At 50.6% G+C, this 18,081-nt stretch overlaps 1 protein-coding gene and 1 long non-coding RNA gene across 5 annotated transcripts in view; one reads left to right on the top strand and one right to left on the bottom strand.

Moving 5' to 3' along the window:
- Nucleotides 1–8,463, bottom strand: part of Gata6 (GATA binding protein 6) — a 33,969-nt gene extending 25,506 nt beyond the window's left edge. Inside the window, exons 1-3 of one of the 2 annotated variants that reach the window (XM_005065381.4) lie at nt 8,331–8,463; nt 5,888–7,035; nt 1,897–2,063 (exon numbers count right to left, since the gene is read on the bottom strand). In XM_005065381.4, the coding sequence (XP_005065438.1) occupies nt 1,897–2,063; nt 5,888–6,998 (1,278 nt within the window). In that variant the 5' untranslated portion in view covers nt 6,999–7,035; nt 8,331–8,463. Of the gene's footprint in view, nt 1–1,896; nt 2,064–5,887; nt 7,036–7,690; nt 8,068–8,330 lie in introns of those variants that run through there. The other variant, XM_040757824.1, reaches the window with a different exon arrangement.
- Nucleotides 8,464–8,481: 18 nt separating this feature from the next.
- LOC106022253 lies at nt 8,482–13,280 on the top strand. 3 transcript variants are annotated; one of them, XR_005881664.1, is made up of 5 exons: nt 8,482–8,602; nt 9,771–9,867; nt 9,968–10,042; nt 10,267–10,474; nt 12,643–13,280. It is a non-coding gene; the product is annotated as an uncharacterized LOC106022253 (long non-coding RNA). The 3 variants fall into 3 exon arrangements; XR_005881665.1 differs by lacking the exon at nt 8,482–8,602 and adding an exon at nt 9,072–9,467; XR_001197272.3 differs by lacking the exon at nt 8,482–8,602 and having other exon boundaries at nt 9,483–9,867.
- Nucleotides 13,281–18,081: the final 4,801 nt, after the last annotated feature.

Genomic DNA, 18,081 nt, shown 5'->3' with positions numbered 1-18,081 from the left:
TTAGGGCTGAGGGAAAAAAAATCCAGGTGAGCACTCCTTTCTCTCCATAAATATGAAATTAGTACAGGGACAGGATGATCCGTTTTTTTGAACGAGCCATTTATGACAAGTTCCAGTGGAATTGGAGCCGATGTGGAGCAAAGCTGTTATCAGAATTATAACCAAGAGTTTTATGACTGCCAACTGCAGATCATAAGTGAAGGCAGTCTCCATGAACATGAGACATGAAGGTGAGCAGCTTATAAAAGGTCCTTGTAACAAGCGACCTCAGTTCTGTTCCTCACTGACAAGGAATTCAAGCTACACCATAAATCGCGTATTTTGCAATGTATTACAAGTTCAACTTCACAGCGATTGGTTGTGTCCTGCTGGCTTAACAAACTGGGGTTCAATACTCTGTTTCTGAGAACTAAGCCACCAAAACTATATGCCCACAAGGAGAACTAATTGGTAGTGGCACGCCTACAATTGGTATCATTTATAACTCATTCACAAAGCATATTGGCTGACCTTGGTTGCTGCCAAGACACCTGCCACAGAAAAAAAACTAATCTATTCACAAACATTTAAATTGTTTTTCTTGTGGGTAACAATTTTTACTGTTAAGTGTGTGAAATAAATGGCACTATCTAAACACAGTTGCTAGTTGCTCGAATTTGCAATTCAACATGTATATCAAGGTTTTGCTCAGCGTTGGGGGAAAAAAATTACCTTCCAGGGCTCAGCTAGGACTCTGCATGAATAAACCTTCCCTCCAGAAAGCAATGCTTCGTTGTTCATACTTTGGTAAGTGGAGGCAAGAGCTTCCTTGGAATATTTTCTGATTACTTTCTTAACAAAATACATACGGATTACGAAAGCCAGTGAGTTGGTCGTATCCTGAATTTAAGAATACTCTTTAAAGAAAACCCTAAACTGGGCAAATTGTAAGGAGCTTAAAGCACATTCCACTTAAATTAACCTTAGCTGCTTTATTTTAAATACATTAGAAACAAAACTATCATAAAACTAATTGCCTCTCCTTAAGGTGTCAGACTTACCTTGTGATGCAATTTTGCTCTAATCTAGTTAACACAAACAACATGCATAACGTTTGTTCTGCTAATTAGAGTATAACAATTAAATAAATTACCTGGGTCCTTAAGATGTCTGGCATCTAATTGCAAAGCATCTACTTTAAATAGCGTTTAGAACACTATCAGTTGGGGCTAGACAAACGTTAGCTTTAAGGCACAGTTCATGAAAGCTTTCTTTCCTTTTCATTTCAGCTTTAAATGTATCAACAAATGGCTAAAAGAGTTTAATCACAAAAAAATTAACAAGTCCCCATACTTATTTTTAAAGAGATAAATATGTTTGAATTGGTGAAAGGAGCCAATTTAAGAAGCGCGGGTTCTGTGCCATTCTTTGCAACAGCCAGATTTCAAAATAACTGTTTGATCAAACACGTTTTCACCATACTCAGGGCAATTTAAAAGGCAGGGGAATCTGGAGCTAAATCCGGCTCTCCAAGGAAGGGCGTTCGGCCCAGAGAGAGATAGGGCAGGACTGGAGAACTAGGCTGTGCTCACCCGGTTTTCTGTCTTACTCCTTTGGCTGGTCGGGTATTGAAAGGGAGCTAGCTTTTTCAAATCAGCTGGGAGGACACCAACCAAGTCACCTTCCCTTGCCTAGGTTTGCTCTGTCGATGGTACCTGCAGACGCAATTTCCTTGAGTATTCATTCTGTACACTTGCCAAGAATGCTTTTCTAAATTAAAAAATAAAAAGGCATCACAGGCGCTGAGGCGGCGATTCAGCAAACTCTGGAAAGGAGACTGCTACCAGCCACGCTTTCCTTTTTGGCCTCCCGAGAGGCCAGCGGTGCTACAGGTCCGCACCGTGCGGCGACACTCACCACGCGCTTCTGGGGCTTGATGAGGGGCCGACTGAGGCCGTTCATCTTGCTGTAGAGGCCGCACGCGTTGCACAGGTAGTGGCCGGTGCCGTCTCGTCGCCACAGCGGCGTCTGGATGGAGCCGCAGTTCACGCACTCGCGGCTCTCCGACAGATCCTCCAGCAGGTCTGCGGGGAGAACCAGGACCAGAGGCCGGTGAGGTCGCCTGCCCCGCGGTCACCAGAAGCTGGAGGCGCGCCCCCAGGCTCCCCAAACCCTGGCCTTGGCCACCTGAGATCGGCTGACCACTGCCCCACAGTCCAACGTCCCCCGTGGGGTCAGTAGAAAACCCTAGAAGTCAGAGACCCTGAGAATGACGTGATCTGGAGATCACTCGGGGCGCCTTAATGCTCTTCCAGAATGTCTGTCTAAGGTAAAACTGATGTTGTCCCAATATTCACTGATTGCTGACCTCCCCTAAAATCCACAAATACCCAGGACTCACTGCCCGGTTATTGTTGCCTAAGTAATTTAAAAAATATTTTCTATGCCCACGCTTCTTACAGGTCTTTTCTTCAATTAAAATAACATTAAAAATACTGTTCTTAGCACTCATATCAATTAATCATCATTAAAAACACTAGAAATACTGTTCTTAGCACTCATTTCAATTAATTATAGTTATAAATAAGAAAATGAAGAGTTTCCCCCCCCCCTCGGGAAGGGGAAAGGCACGTTAATATGCATGGAGACTACATTTTATTTTCATGTCATGAGGATCTAACACTGAAATATTCTGATTTCTATCTAAGATCTATTTTTAAAATGGCTTTATGATTCTTTTCATTGTAGACTGCATTGTTAAATATAGGTTTCCATCTTTCGGTTCATGTGGTTAGTTTTTGGAATTTGAAACCAACCTGAAGCTAATTAAAAACAAACCAAACAATAATCTTAATTAACAGAAATAACATTTGCTATTTCTCTGCAAGGAGATTAAGTATGAAATAACATTAGTTGTCTAAAATTAAATGCTATTCATATAGACTTTGTAAAGAACAGATGATACCTACTGTGGAGTCCTTTCTGTTACAGAGGGTTTGAATGTTCTAATTTGACATCCTTCAGGAAGAAGCAGTTGAATCACTTATAAAAGTGAATAAACATTGCGCTTTAGTCTTTTATTTGAAGAGTATCCTGCCGGCAGATCTCTGTTCTCCTCACTCCCCTGATGTTCATAGTGACTACAGTCAGTAATGTGGTAAAGACATTTAAATATGGTTTTAGCATTAAAATGCTTTCGCCATTAACTTTTACCTTACCAAAAAAGTGTCCTTCATTCCTAGAGTTATGTCTTAGATTTAAAGGAAGCTAACATCCCACAAAGTGAGTTCAAAGTTATCCTGGGGACACTGGAACTTAAAACACATCACAAAGATTTATTCTTCTCCGCCCTAAAAGCCACTATTGACCACGGTAATCAGTAAAATACTCAGGACTTCAAGGACACTGAAGTTAAACAAGGCATTTGTCTTTGCTGTTGACTTTAAAATGTTACCTATCAGAGAGCCCCTTTTCTAGAGTGGGGCATTCCCTGGAAAACCTAGCCCTAGGTCTGGCCTCCTTCACTGGGCTAGGAACAATAAAAAGGCTCCCTGGAGACTGTGTGGATACTCTAGGTATGACCTAGCCTTGGGGAGCCCCACAAATAAAATTTCAAGTTCTGTAAAGCATTTTTTTAAACTAAATAAAATTCTCTAGTTCCTTTTCTGCCTCTCTGCAAGGGCCAGACAGCAATAATTCTAGAACAAAAGAAAATACACTGCAATTATAAGATCTGATTTGGTTGAGGTTGGCACCTCTATCCTAAGTGGTTTCTTGGGGAGCTCCTGGGAAGTGACAGACTCCAATCAGGTGTGATTCCTGCAACCAAGGAGTGGGGCTCTGCTCAGTGGGAGCTTGGGGACTGTGAGGACCTCAGTTCCTCTCAGTGTGAACCACTTCAGATCAGTCCACCAGGCAGGGAAGGGGAGGAAGTAGGAGCAAGAGTTTCTTGCTGTGCAAGTTTAGAAAGCACAGCACTCAAGTTTTAGCCTTCGTGTTTGCTCAAAATGTGGTTTAAAATAATAATAATAGTTGATGATGAAGACAATTGCAAAGACAGGAAGCCGGCTACAAATTCAAGGCTACCCAAGGGCTACACAGGCGATCCTGGCAGAGACGAGGGAGGGCTCTCAAGGTGAAGAAACAGCAGTGCCCTGTGTGACCAAACTTGGAGTCACCCTCCCACCCAATTCTGCTTTAGTCGCTGCTGCTTTTCTTAGCAGACTACAAAACCTGTATGTCCCCAAGTCCCTTCACTCCTACTCTTGAGATACAAACTGCTTGAGTCTACTCTGCAATGGCTTGAGACTGGGGGGTGGGGGTGATCGAGGAAAATATAGGCTAAATTCAAATGGTGCCTGTAACTGCATTTCCCAAGGGAACCCTCAGCTGTCAACATCTAAAGATGTGCACAGGATTCTGCCTGTGCACAAGCTATCTCAGTCAAGGGACATAGCTCCAGGAGCCTCTGTCAAGCAGCAGGCATGCTGGCCCCACAAACTCTGGGACTTCCTACCTACCTCCGGACAAAAGCATCACACCCAAACCACAGCTCCCTTCTCATCCTTTGAGGGATTTTAGTCTCAGGGTCTCTACTCTTGGGAGCCAAGCATGGCCTTTATGTGGTAGGAAGGGTGACAGCCCTAAGCCACCAGGGCTCATCAACAAGGTCCTCCCTGTGCCTCTCTTGTAACAGTAAAGCTGCAGGAGTAAGCAGAGAGAGTGACTAAAATCCCCTGTGAACTGCTTCTCCGGAGAAGATCAGCAAGGCACGGTTCAGATCAGGTTCTCCTCTGCATTTTCTGAACAGGAGCTGAGCTAAGCAAACTCAGTCTAACCGGTCAGGGGCCCTGAAAGGACTGTCCCCCTAAACAGAAGTGGGGAGGGGCTCCCAGAATGATGCAAACGGTTTGTGGAAAGGACACTTTGGACCAGCATCCCTCAATTCCTAAGACTGACCAACTGCCCTCAAAAAAAAAAAAAGTTATTTTTTTTTCCTTGTAGGAAAAGTTGTCGAATGGACGAAACCCCAGGAGGGGGAGCCTATGGATGAACTCGGGGGCTTAAAACTGGATGGCTGGGGAAAGAAACCAAGCCTGGGTTCAAAGCTGCCCCTGCTAACAGCGGGGGGGGGCACTTTCCAAAATATGGTCTTTCCAAGGTAGCTGGAGATTTGTTTTCCCACTCTACACTTAAATAGTCCCCTGCACAGAAGAGTGTGCTGTAACTTGGGCTAAACTCTGAAAGCCCCCCCCCACGCACCAAGTGGGAGCTACATCAACAAATCCCAAGCAACAGATGCCAAGCCCCAAAGGCTGCCTGGTGGATAGGTCCACCAGCTATCCTTAGGGATAAAGTCGGGGCTGGTTCATCTAGGGCTCTTCTCATCCGCCCCCCACCCTGCCATTGCTTGAGGGGATAAACACCAAGCAGATGCCTGGGGCGGGGGTTGGGTGTCCTTTTAAGTCCTCTCGTCCAAAGAAGCTCCTCACCTAAGCACTGGATTAGTTGAGGCTGAGTATGCCCACGTGTCTCTCTGAGCAAGAACCCAATATTCCAAATGCACTCAATCCTAGAACCTCATATCCCACTCACCCAAACCAGGACACTTGCAGAGCTCTGACCCCCACATCTCTCTCAAACTAAAGTGCGTGTTTTCTCGATTGCTTCTTAACTACTCATGAAGCGTCCCTGTGCATATATACAGACCCTCCCCAAGGCCCTGAGGTAATAAATGTGCATTCACCCTCTTTCCTAGACATGAGTACCCCCAGAGCATCGCTGCTTGCCCGAATATCCTGCAACTGACTTACAAAATCTTTGCTGGGGACAGGTGGACAGCTGCTCCATACCGGCTTGCGCCCCAGCGTCCCTGGCCCGCACCCCCACACCTCGGCTGGATCCTTACCTGCACTGGGGCCTCGTGGCACTGGAAGCGGGGCTCCTGCTCGACTCTGTAAGCTGTGCAGCACCGGCGTTTCGAAGGGTCCGGCTGGCCAGGCGGGAGTCAGCGGAGCCCCCATGTAGGGCGAGTAAGTCGGATGATGGTGATGATGGTGATGGTACGTCCCGTTCAGTGGCCGAGCCGCGGATAACGAGCTGTACTGGTGCTCCCTGCCGCCCATGGCCGCCAGGCTGCCGCCGCCGCCACTCACGCTGCCCGCGCCGGCGCTGCCCGCAGCCACGTAACCCCCGGGGTCCCGCGCGCCGCCGTTGGCCATGGGCGGGCTGGGCGAGTAGGGGAAGCGCGCCGAGGCGTGCGCCGTGGCCGATCCCGCACCTCCTGGCCCCGCTGCCCCGCCGCCCGCTGCGCCGCCCCCGCCGTACGGGGGACTATCGGCGGAGGCCTGGGGCCAGCCCGGGTGAGCTCCGGCGCCGCCCGCGTGGTTGCTGGGCCCGCTGCTCGGCCCCTGCAGGTACGGCAGACCGGGCAACATGGAACCCACGCGCGTGGTGGGGACGTAGACCGGAGAGCTGGCCGCTGCCGCCGCCGCCGCGGCCGCCGCAGCCGCAGAGTGCACGAATCCGCCGGGCGCGCCGTCGTAAGCGGCTGGCCCCTGGCTGGACAGGGCGGCGAGGGTCTGGTACATTTCCTCGGGCTGGTCGGGCGCGAAGGGGCTCAGCTTAGCGCCCCGGCTGGGCCACAGCAGCTTGCTGGCGGTCGCGGCCTGGTCGAGGTCAGTGAAGAGCAATAAGTCCTCCCAACTAGGCAGGGCGCTCCCGGGGCCAGGGACCCCGGGCGCCGAAGGTCCGTGGGCAGCGGCGAAGGGATGTGAGGCGTAGGGGTTGAGCAACAGCGAGCAGCCCGGAGGTCCCGCCACCGCCTCGGTGTCGAGCTGTGGAGTCCTGCAGTCGCTGGCGCCGCAGGGACCGCGATCCGCGCCCCGGGAGCAGGAGGAGGACGAAGAAGAGATAGGGGAAGGCGGGGAGGAGGGTTCCCGAGTTGGGAAGGTCTCAGAGTCACCGGCGTCCGCCCCGAAACGCTTAGGCAGGCACCAGCCGATGTCAGTCAAGGCCATCCACTGACCGGCGCTGCTCCAATGTGACTTTTGGCTCCTGGGGTGGGATTGAGGAACAAGACAGGAAGACAGATAAGTGGGCTTACCAAAAAGCGAAGACAGTCTACCAACACGCTTCAATGTCTCTCTCCCAGCTTAGGGCATCCCTTAAAGATCCCGTGTCCCCCCAATGTTTAAGGGGGGAAGGAAACGGGAAATGAAATCTGTGGAGCAACCACAGGGTTCTCGACGACCAGGGTGCCCTCCTTTCTCACCCAGGACTAACGTCCCTGCGCCCTCCCTGACCACCCATCGACAGCATCCTCTCCACTTCAAGGTGCGCCAGATCCCGGGAGTGACCACAAAGCTGGCCGAGGTTTTCCTTCTGTCCCAGCTTAACTAACTGTGACCGAATGACACACAAAAAAACTTTATGTATGTCAGTGCTGTCTCATCCTGCCTCCCCGGTAGGTGCCCCTCTCCTGGGACGCCTCTGCGAGAGTAGCTAGCAAAGGCAACCTGTCCCTGAAAACGAAACCGCCGCTTTTTCTCGGAGCTTCCCGGACCTCGCTGACCAGATCCAACGCAAGCTCCAGGAAAAGCCGCCAGCCCAGAGAACGTGGGACTCCAGGGTAGACGCATGGGGCTTGGGAAGCAGTGCCGGAAGCCCACTACTTCATGCCCAACCGAGTCCAGGCCGACCGACCGCACACCTTACACACAGATCGCGTCAAAGCCACCAGCCTGCGCGCTCACGCCGGTCGGGACACCCCCGGGCCACCCCATGGTCAACCCCAGCAGGGGGAAAGGCCAGATCGTTCTGGAACTGGACATAGTAGGGTGGAGCAGAGCGCAGAGGAAAGGAGGGGGGAAACGCAGGAGGGGAGGGGGTGAGACCGCCCCAGAGCCGAGGCCACCCCAAAGGGGAGAGCAGGAAGAATGACAGGGAGACTTGGAGGGGGTGGGGAGCCAGGCAGGCCTCTACCAGGCTGCTTTTCCAAATCACTTCGGCCCATCGGAGATAACCACGCTAAAATTAATGCCCACACACAGACCCGGGCAAGATAGCAAGAAAGAAGTTTCTCTGCCCACAGGACTACGGGCTCCCGCCCCTTGGCGCAGAGATAACTCGGAGATAAGGATGCGGGCAGATAAGCAAGGGGGGGTGGCGGGGCTGGTCCGCAGTATCCCGGGAACCTGGGAGTCCCTGAAATCCTCCAGGAGAGCGAAGGAGGGGAACACCCTCGGAGCCGATCACGGCCGGAGAAAGGCCGGAGAGCTGGAGGCCCAAAGGCCTGCTAGGGAAGGAAGGAAGGAAGAAGAGGGGGCAAACAAAAGAGGAAGCAGCCGAACCTCGGGCGAGTGACGTGCGTGAAGAACGGCCGCGGCGGAGGTGCTCCCGAGCGCGGAGTGAGGCCGAGGGCGCCGGCGGGAGAGCGCGAGTCCGGGGTCTCCCAGCGGCTGCTGGAGAATAAAAAGGAGAGAGGAGGCGCCTCTTACTGCTCTGCCGGAAAACTGCAGCCTGCGCTCCTGATTGGACTCACCGAGCCCTAAACAAACAGCGCTCGCCGAAGGGTGCCAGGCTGTGGGTCGGAACTGCTCTCTCCAAGCTGCTGGGTGCGGAGGTGAAGAGAAGGAGGAGGGATCGAGGGGAGGAGAAAAAAGCGGGTGGGGAGGGGACGGCGAGGGGGAGGGGAGCGCGCAGCGCTAGCAGACAATAAGTGCTAGGCAGCCTGCGGGCGTGGGCTGAGCGGCAAGCGCTGTCCCCAGAGCGGGGGCGAGTCCACCCGGGGGCGCCTAGCTCGGGGACACTAGGGGAGGGGCAGAGGCAACAGGACGCCTGACCTGGCCGGCGACCCTTATTCATCCAGCAGTGGAACACACCCCCGGATCCCCAGTTGCGCGCGCGCGCGCGCACACACACACACGCGCACACACACACACACACACACACACACACACACACACACACACACACACACACACACACACAGTCACACCCTGGGCAGAAGGGAGACTTGGCACCGGAGAAGCTGGGTCTTTGTAGCCCCGCACTGACCGCGGCCGCAAACGAACGGTCGCGCCGCCTCTCCTCCCAGGTCGGCGCGCCCCTAATGTCAGCGGGGAAAGTGCCCAAGTGGCTCTCCCATCTCCCCCTTTCAAGTTAAACCCCTCCTCCCGGTGCGCAGTTGCTTGTGACCAACCTTAAACTTCCCTGACCCTATTTCGGGATGCTCAGGCTGTGCGGGCCATTTGGGATCCAGGGTGTCACCTGGGAAAGGCGCCCTCCTGCCCACTCCTGCCTTGCCCCTGCTCTTAAAACATATACGAAATTCCTGGGCGGTTTCGTAGAGTTCGGGAAGGCGTTCCCCAGCTAACCTTTGGGTCTCGGCGTACGGAAAGGTTAAATCTATGAGGTGCTGGGGACCGTCACGGAATTTAAACTCTGTCCGGTGGTCTCGTTCGCTCTGAGTTTTCCCCGGACTTCAGGTAACGCATAGATAACGTTGGAAAAGAAGAGAGAGTACCCTCTCGGATCCCAGAGAGAAACACCGTTTCTCCATCCCCCAAGTCTCGCTCTCTCTCTCTCCCACACACACACACCCCTTAGTCGCTGCTCCCTCCAAATGGTTATCACAACTGTGTACAAACTGATATGGCCCTTAGCGGGCCAAGGACTGGAAAGGAACATTGGCGGGGTTATCAGTGCCGATCTGTCAGCAGCGAGTCGTACGCTGCTCGTCCCAGGCAGCAGCAGTGATATACGTCCTGTTCCTCCGTGCTCACAAAAAGGATTTCTTCCGACGAGCTGGACACTGGAAGGCTGCGGAAAGGGAACTGAACAGGAGGAACTCTCTTATTGGGATGGATTTTTACACGCACGTCCCAGGTAAATCAATGTTTTCTATAGATCTTCCTGAAAGCATTGGGGCTGCTTTTGTTTTTGTTACTTTAGTTTCGTTTGATATTTATTTTTGCTATTTTTCCAGTTGAAGAAAGGAGAGGGGTCCAAGCAGAGCCGAACAGGAATACATGAGTGCGCTGTAAAATGTGATTTCGAGAAGGTGTGAGACCTCGTTGCGAAGGGGTTCTTTCCTTGAACTGTACCTGTGCGCTGGCGGAGAAGGGACAGAACTTGCTGGGGAGGGGGTGGGGGAAGGGGAGTCGGAATCCAGGAAGTTAGCGAGAATTCTCCGTTTTCATTCGTTGTAAATTGCGGTCAAACACTTCTGAATTTTAACCCTGCTACCGACCACTCTTGTCTAACTGCGTCGTCACTTTTTACCAGGTTCCTTTTTGCGCCCCCCCTCAGTCACTGTGGCTTCATTGTGGCTGCCTTCTGAATGGCTGAAGATAGAAAACTCTGGAATGAAAAGGCGAGCTGCTGGGGCTTTAAATTTTAACCCGTTTTCGATCGAAAGTCACTACCACAAGAGACTGGCACGGGCCGGCCCAATTCCCAGCACAGGTTCCAGCGGCTTGCTTTGGGTTGTTCGGTAAGTTCCGACCAGATTTTTAAGCGAACTGGGTTCTGCGAAGATCATTTGTAAGCAATTCATTAAAACTCTGGACATCGTTCTCCCTTTGAATCCAATTGTTCGGAAACAATGTCTCACGTTTGCTCTAGCAAGCAATTTTTACAATGGCTAACTAAATTCGGTGCCCTGGCTGTGAACGGCCTTCAAGGCTGAGGAAGATCGAGCCCCGGCGCGAGCCTGGTTCTTGTCCCGGGTTTTCTTTTCTTTTTTATTTTTATTTGAACGTTCAGGGTTATCCTGCATAAATTTCCTGGGACAATAGCAAACCCCCCACCGGTCTGCTTTCCGGACGCAGTTAGGCAGCCTAGCCTAGGAGCACACTGGCCCCGGCGCCGCTGGGACAGATGTGAGGAGCCGACCCATATTGACAGATTCGACAACGTTCGGGCTCTAGGGGCTCGGGAACCGACTCACAATTTTATCATCCATATTGCCAATCATTTTAGTAGTGTCCCCAAACAAAGAAGGAAGCTAGATCGCTGTTTTTCCTTTCAGGGCCACAAAATTCACTATTAAAAAAGACTGGCTTTCCGAACGAGAAATAGGTTAGGGAAATAATTTCTTATGTCAGTTAATGTAAAAATAAAACTGTTTAACATGTCCGATTAACTCAGACAAAAACTTGAGCTGCCTGGAGACACTGGTTTGCTCGTTTTCGGACTCACGGACTCTGTCAACAACACTCCCGCGGCAAAGGCACATTTCAAAGCTGGTCCCACTGGCCTCAGGCTGGACGCTCCCGGGGAATGGAAAACCAGCAGAGTCCGGGGTGTCGAGGGAAAAGAAGCACCCAAAACTAAGGGGGGCCCAGGAATTGGAGATGGTCCCCGTCATGCCCCAGGTAGCTCCTAGAAGTTTCTTTGTAGTGTTTTTCTCTTTTGTTTCTCTTTCTTTTTAATTCCCTTCCCCTTGCCCCTCCTGTCTTTCCTCGCCGGATTTGCTCATCTTGAACGAAACCGTTTCGCGGGAAACTACTTGGGCTGTGGGAGCAGGCCCTCCGGACCAAACTTTACTCCTACCCCACCAGAGGACCGGCTCTGGGGCGCCGCCTGTCCCCCTAGGCTCATTTATTTGGGCCGGGCCACACCACTGTTCGCCTTTCAAAGGCAGCCAGAACACAGCAGCCAATTGGGCAGGGGGCGGGGGCTCTGTAGCTGAAACGGAAGGGGTGTTTGGGGACTCAGTGGCGCGCAGCTTCCTGGGGCACAGCAGACCTGGGCCTGGATGTCTCGCTATACACCTTTGGCCTTGCAAACTCAAGCTCGTAGTTTCACGAAGTTTCTGTTTGCTCCAACATTGAGTCAGAGGGGGCTGGGGCGGGGGTTGCAAGTAATTTCTGTCTTAAACACGGTTTGAACTTTACATTTAAAAATATTAGGTTAAGGCTATAACTCACTGGTAAGTCACTTTTTTGAGCAAGGATGTGGGTTCAGTTCCCATGCATTCCAAAAAGAGAAGGAAATACACCCGTACAAAGCCTTGTTGGTTTCTTACTGTCCTGGGGACTTTCACCAACGACACAGGTCACCTTGGCCTCTCCCCATTCTCCCCGGTGTCCCACCCAGTCCAGGGCTTGGGCCGTGTCCCCATTTTGGAACTCCAGCCATCAACCAGGGTGCTCCTGACTTATGTCTGTCTTTCCCTTGCTCCGTCTCTCCCTTCCTGACGCTTCCTCCCTTTTATTCTTAATTTCCTATAAACAAACAAAACCGTGGCAGACTTGATCAGGTGGCGGTGGAGGAGCGAACGTCGCCCCAATTCCGAGTGTCGGTCGCCTTCTCACTTGGCCTCAGGCCTCAGGCTAATGCAGTCCCCAGCGGTGGGAATCAAACTACTCGAGGGACTCTGCCCCGCGAGCACGCAGCCCGGGTGACCCCGGCCGGCCGCCGCCAACTCAGCGCCGAGGTGGGCTCGCTCGGGCCCAAAAGGTCACCACAGTGGCCTCCCTCTCTGTGCGCTGTTTACGTGACTTAATGTACTTCTTACGCGGCAGTAAGTCGGGGTGGCGATAAGGGGGGAGCCAGAAAGGGTCGCCGTAAAAGCCCCACGCTGGGTGCCTGCGGCCCCCCCCCCTCAGCCATTAACCTTTTTTACTTTCTTCTTCCCTCTCCCTCTCTCTCTTAAAGCTTGTTATCTGGGCCACCCAATGACCGACGAAAGATCTTCCCTCCCCACGTCTCCCATCGCCGCTTTAAACCAAATAAATTTAGCTATTAAGGGACAAGACGTCTGACAAAAGATCGAAAGGTGTCTCTCTGGGATCGCTTAAAGAAGCGAAGAGGCTGGCGGCTCTCGAATCCCGATAAAGAAATTCCACACCGGCGCCGGCCTCCCTCTCCAGCCTGCTTGCATCCGACACCCTGAGATCAGAACCTCCAAGGTCCATTGGGACCTGTGGCTACAATTGAGGCAATATCTAGGGTCCCGGGCCTGGGGATGCTAGGCCTTGGGAGGGGGCACTGAGGTCCAGGAGCAGTAGGACCTAAAATATTCCTGCCAAGCTCCAGAAGAACCAAGGCCAAGGGAACCCAAAGTAGCATTTAATTTGTCTCTTGCCCCTCTTTCCTTGAGACAAAGCCCCAAGCTCATGACCCTCTCAACTCAAGCCTGGGTTCCCTCTATATGTGAACCCGGCTTTTTATTATCTAGATCAATTAAGAACTCGATTTATACTGTCGAGTACCGGGATTACAAGTGTAGCCTTGTCCTGCCGTTTTTATTATTTTCTAATACTAAGCAATAAAGACAAAGTCAGTCATGCCTATCTGCCTTCCCCATGTTCATTTTAGGAACAGAGAAGCACCCCTCATTTCCTGGGGTGATGAGCAGAGCTTCTGACCCCTGGTAGAAATGGTGGTGCATCTGCACCCTTGGGCTTGAACCCAAAAGGGTGTAGACTCTCCAAGGTTGGTTTGGTCAAATGCAGTATTTAGAGTCATGATTCATTGCAGCCGCCATGGCTGCTTGAAGCCCAGGGCTGTGTGCTAGCCAGAGTCACCACCTCCCTCTTAGAGGGTGAGACCCACAGCGCTGCTTCTCAGACTTCACTGCTCTGGAGCTGAGGGGGACAGCCAGGGTGGTCAGACTATGTTTTCTAGTGCTTTGAAATAGGGAGGGCTGGTGGGGGGGTCAGTGGGCAGGACTTGTCTGCTCCCCAATCTCTCTGGCTCATTCAGTCTGTGTCACCTTATGCTGGGGTGTAAGCTTCCAGGCACCCCTTTTCCTATCCCTTCCAAACAGTTTCCTTCCCAAACACTCTCTTTATGTAGCCTCTGAAAAGAGAGAAAGGGAAGCCTGGGAAAGAAAAGGGAAGCTCTGCTCCCAAGAAAGAGACATAAATTTCCAGCCCCATAGGGTGAGCTAGACCTGAGGTCTCCTTGGATGTGTCTGGCATCCCAGGAGCACAGACCCCATGAGTTATGGGACCTAGACCTGTGTCTGCTTCCAGTCCTTCCTCCCTGTTGAGTAGCGTTTGCCCTTTTATTTTCTTTCTTTTAAGGCCAGGCAGGGATTGATAAAGAGAATTAGGAAAAAAAAAGAAAGTGAAAAGAAAGAAATGAGTTTTTGAGAGATTTGCTAAATTATAAATGCCATCCTTGAGTCAATGATGGGGGAGTGACCAAGAAAAGTTACTACTCAGAAATATGACCTCTCCATTCAGCTATGTTGCAAATATGCAGAGAATTAGGACCAAAGGGTTTGTCTGCCACTGCATAGCCTTCCAGCTTCCTGCCCCTGAGTATGCCTTGCAGGGAGAAGAAGCAGAAGAGGCAGCTCCAATCTCGGAAGTGTTTACAGTCTAGGAGGCTGGCACCGGTTAGGCAAAGTCCCACAGCAACTCTGAAAGGGCACTCAGATTTCAGCCATCCTCCAGTCTGCAAAGTGGGTTTGGAAAATTGCAAGTTCCTCTAGCTCATATGCTTAGGGAATTTCTAAGAGCCCCTGGGCCATCCCAGGACTTGAGGCTAACAAGCGGGAGCCGCCATCTGTTTCCTGTGTGAGGCTAGCAAGTCACCCAACTTCTCCGATCCAGTCAACTCTGGAGTAAAATAAAGCTAAAACTCCAAGCAGAGTGTTCTGACTATGCCTGGATCCACTGTGCTCGGAGGCTGAGGCAGGAGGATTATATGATTCTCACACCAGCCAAGACTGCACAGTAAGACCCTGACTCCAGAAACCAACCGGGGGTGGGAGGCTCAAAGGGTGAAGCTGTTTGCTGACCGGATAAACCAATGACCCGAGTTTCATTAAGACACACTAAGGAAAGATACTCACCTCCCATAACTCCCCCATAATGTTTCCTCTGACCTCCACTTACGTGTCATGCTATATGTGATATGTGCATGTGTGAGCACATACATAATGTAATTAACAACTTAAGGAAAGAAAAGACAAAGGAGGGAGGGCAAAGAGAAGGAGGAACTCCCTTCTGGACCATTGCAAAGACTAAAATCTTTGGCAGTAATGCTGGCACATGCTAAGTTGTATGACTTATTACTAACATCCTTACATACACAATCTCAACTTCATGTGTGACCCAACTGCCCCTGTACTAAAAACTCCCAGGAAAGGGGAGCTGCTTGGAGAGCTTTGTCCCAGCACCAGGACTTCTGTTTATTGCATTATGGTAGGGAAGAGGGTGAGGGGTGAGACAAACATGGGTCCTTTGCTGGCTTTTGGTGCCTTTGAAGAGGAGACATTCCTCGTTCTACCCCCCTTCAAATGCCAGCAGCAGACTCCAGCATCTTCTGCAGGGCCAAGATAGCAATCTTGAGGCTCTCAAAAAAGAATCCCAGTGCCTCACAGCAGCCTCCCTGCCGGCTCCTCTCTGGAGATAGACAGGAGAGGGAATGAGACCCAGCCATTAAGAAAGGCAAAGGAGCTTTTGAGGGCCAGAGGAACTCTCAAACTTTCTTGTTACTGTTTTGTGGGTTTCCTTCCCCCATCTCACCTCCCCCAGACCCTTATTTTTCTTTATTTCGTGCTGGAGATGGAGCCCAGGACCTCATGCATGCTAGGTATGTGGTAAGGCTGAGCTACACCACCCACAGGAGCACATTATCCATCACAGGGCACTCTAGACATTTTCAACCTTGTTTTCTTCCTGGTACTTCTCTTCCCCCTTCCACTGTGTACTCTCAAACAAGATCCGACCCTCAACAAAGCACACTGCTCTCTAGTAAGAACAGTGAAAGAGATGCATCCTCCACACGCCAGATCCAGAGTGGGTGTGAAAGCCTCTCTCTTCCATTTGACTGTTTGCTCTGGTCTTCCACGGTCCTGATCTTCTGTTTGATTTACTGAGTGCTGTCATTTCTCCCCTCTTTACTTTCACAATCACACATTCAAACCTGATAAAGTTCAAGACCCTGAGTGCTCGCAGCTTCCCAAGATTGACAGTCCTCCTGCCCTCCACCCCAGCCAGCCTGCCGAGGCTGATTGAATCCTCATGGGCAGAAGCCTCCAGGGAAGGATAAGAAGAGGTAGCTAGTCCAAGAGGTGCAGGGAATGCTAGCATTTCCCTGCCATCTCTGCTACCCCAGCAAACCTCAGTCTCTTCTTTCGCAGAGACAGATTGGCAAAGACCTGTAGGTAAGGGGGTGAAAGACCTGAGCTTGTCACATGCAGAACTGGCTAAGACTGGACGCAGAGCTCCTAGACAGCTGGAGGCAGAGCTGGCTTTCCTAAATCTACTAAACAGCAACGGAATCAAGGTCAAGACACTTAACCTCAAGGTGCCTCAGTTGCTCCATCCATAAAATGGTAAAAATATTGCTTTGCACCAACATTCATCACAGACTAATGACCAGGGTCTTACTTACCACATGCCTTCTTTTAGGCTCCATGGAGACGGCATGCGTATATCTAGCCTGGCTCTTTGGTTCTTGTCAGGTTCAATACAAATTTAGACGTTAATCTAAATACTATGCTAGTGGGCTAAACAAAAGGAATGATTCATTTCCAAAGGCTGAACAGTTAACTTAGACTCAAGTTCCCAGATCACTGAAATGTCTTCCAATGGAAGATGCTTTCTAAATACTTTATTTTCTTCCCATAAGTATAAGTGAGCAAAACCAAAGAACACAGGCTAAATGTGATCACCAAGCATGGAGACCCTCTACTCTTAGTGTGGACGCTGGACAGTGGCTCAGCTACTAAGCACTTATTTATTTATTGCTCAAATTACTGTCTTCAGTAATTTGGCCAAGAGAATGAAAGAAGCCAAAAGGGGAAATGCCAGGAAGAGATCCCCAAGAGATGCCACTGTCCTTGCTGAGAGCGTCTACTTTCAAGTCTGAGTCCAGGTAAAAAGAATTTTTTTTTTTTTAGTAAGAAATAATAAAACCTTGGGGAAAAAAAAAGCAAAAAAAAACAGGTGATGGCGGCCCACACTTTTTTTTTTTTTTTTTTTTTTTGGTTTTTCGAGACAGGGTTTCTCTGTAGCTTTGGAGGCTGTCCTGGAACTAACTCACTTTGTAGACCAGGCTGGCCTCGAACTCACAGAAATCCGCCTGCCACTGCATCCCGAGTGCTGGGATTAAAGGCGTACGCCACCAACGCCCGGCCGGCCCACACTTTTAACCCCAGTACTGGGAAGGCAGAGAGAGGCAGGAAGGTCTCTGAGTTTGAGGTCTGATGGACTGGTTAACACAGTTAGCTCTAGGACAGCCAGGGCTATAGACTATACATACACCCCGTCTCAAACGAAACAGCAATGGAAATCAGGGCTGGAAAGGTGGCTCAGCAGACAAGAGCACTGGCTGTTCTTGCAGAGAGGACCCAGTGTCAGTTCCCAGCACCAACATGATGGCTCACAACCATCTGGAACTCCAAGGGATCCGATACCCACTTCTGGCCTCTGTGGCTTCTTTATGCATATGGTGTGTAGTGCATACATATACACTGCACATAAAATAAGAATAAACAAATCTCACAAAGGAGAGAAAGAAAATCAAAACAAAGCCAGAAGGCACTTTTCACCTCTCTAGTCAGGAGACATATTCATGTTTTCTGACAATAGCTGTCCATAGTGCTGGCCTCTAGAGGTACTAGAGATAGTCTGATATCAAATGACTTCTCCTGGCACATCCTCAGTCAGACTATTACTCTGTTTATGGTACCACAAATTAAAAGGCTGTAATTACCAACAAAAACAGTATAAGTGTTATACCATTTATGAACACTACCCCATAGCAGTACCTAGATAAAGTCTAGCCAAAACCACAATGTAGATCCACAAAAGTTGTTTGCCTTCGAGCTTTCCTTCCTTCCTTCCTTCCTTCCTTCCTTCCTTCTTTTCTCTCTTTCTTTCTCTTTCTTTCTGTTTTGTTTTTTGAAGCAGGATTTCTCTGGCTGCCCTTGAACTTATTCTGTAGCCCAGGCTGACCTCAAACTCAAAGATCCACCTTCCTCTGCCTCCTGAGTGCTGTGATTAAAGGCATTCGCTACTACCACCAGGCTCTGCCTTCAAATTTCAAAGGCACCTCTCTGCACAATGCAGCTGTGGAAACCGCTGGGTAATAGAAAGGAGCCTGTGTGAACCAGCACCTGAAGGCGATAAAGCT

This window comes from Mesocricetus auratus, unplaced genomic scaffold (genome assembly GCF_017639785.1).
Source record: "Mesocricetus auratus isolate SY011 unplaced genomic scaffold, BCM_Maur_2.0 Super-Scaffold_100015, whole genome shotgun sequence".
Taxonomy (NCBI): Eukaryota; Metazoa; Chordata; class Mammalia; order Rodentia; family Cricetidae; genus Mesocricetus; species Mesocricetus auratus.
The sequence above is the reverse complement of the archived record's forward strand: the minus strand, read 5'-3'. Positions and strand labels throughout refer to the sequence as shown.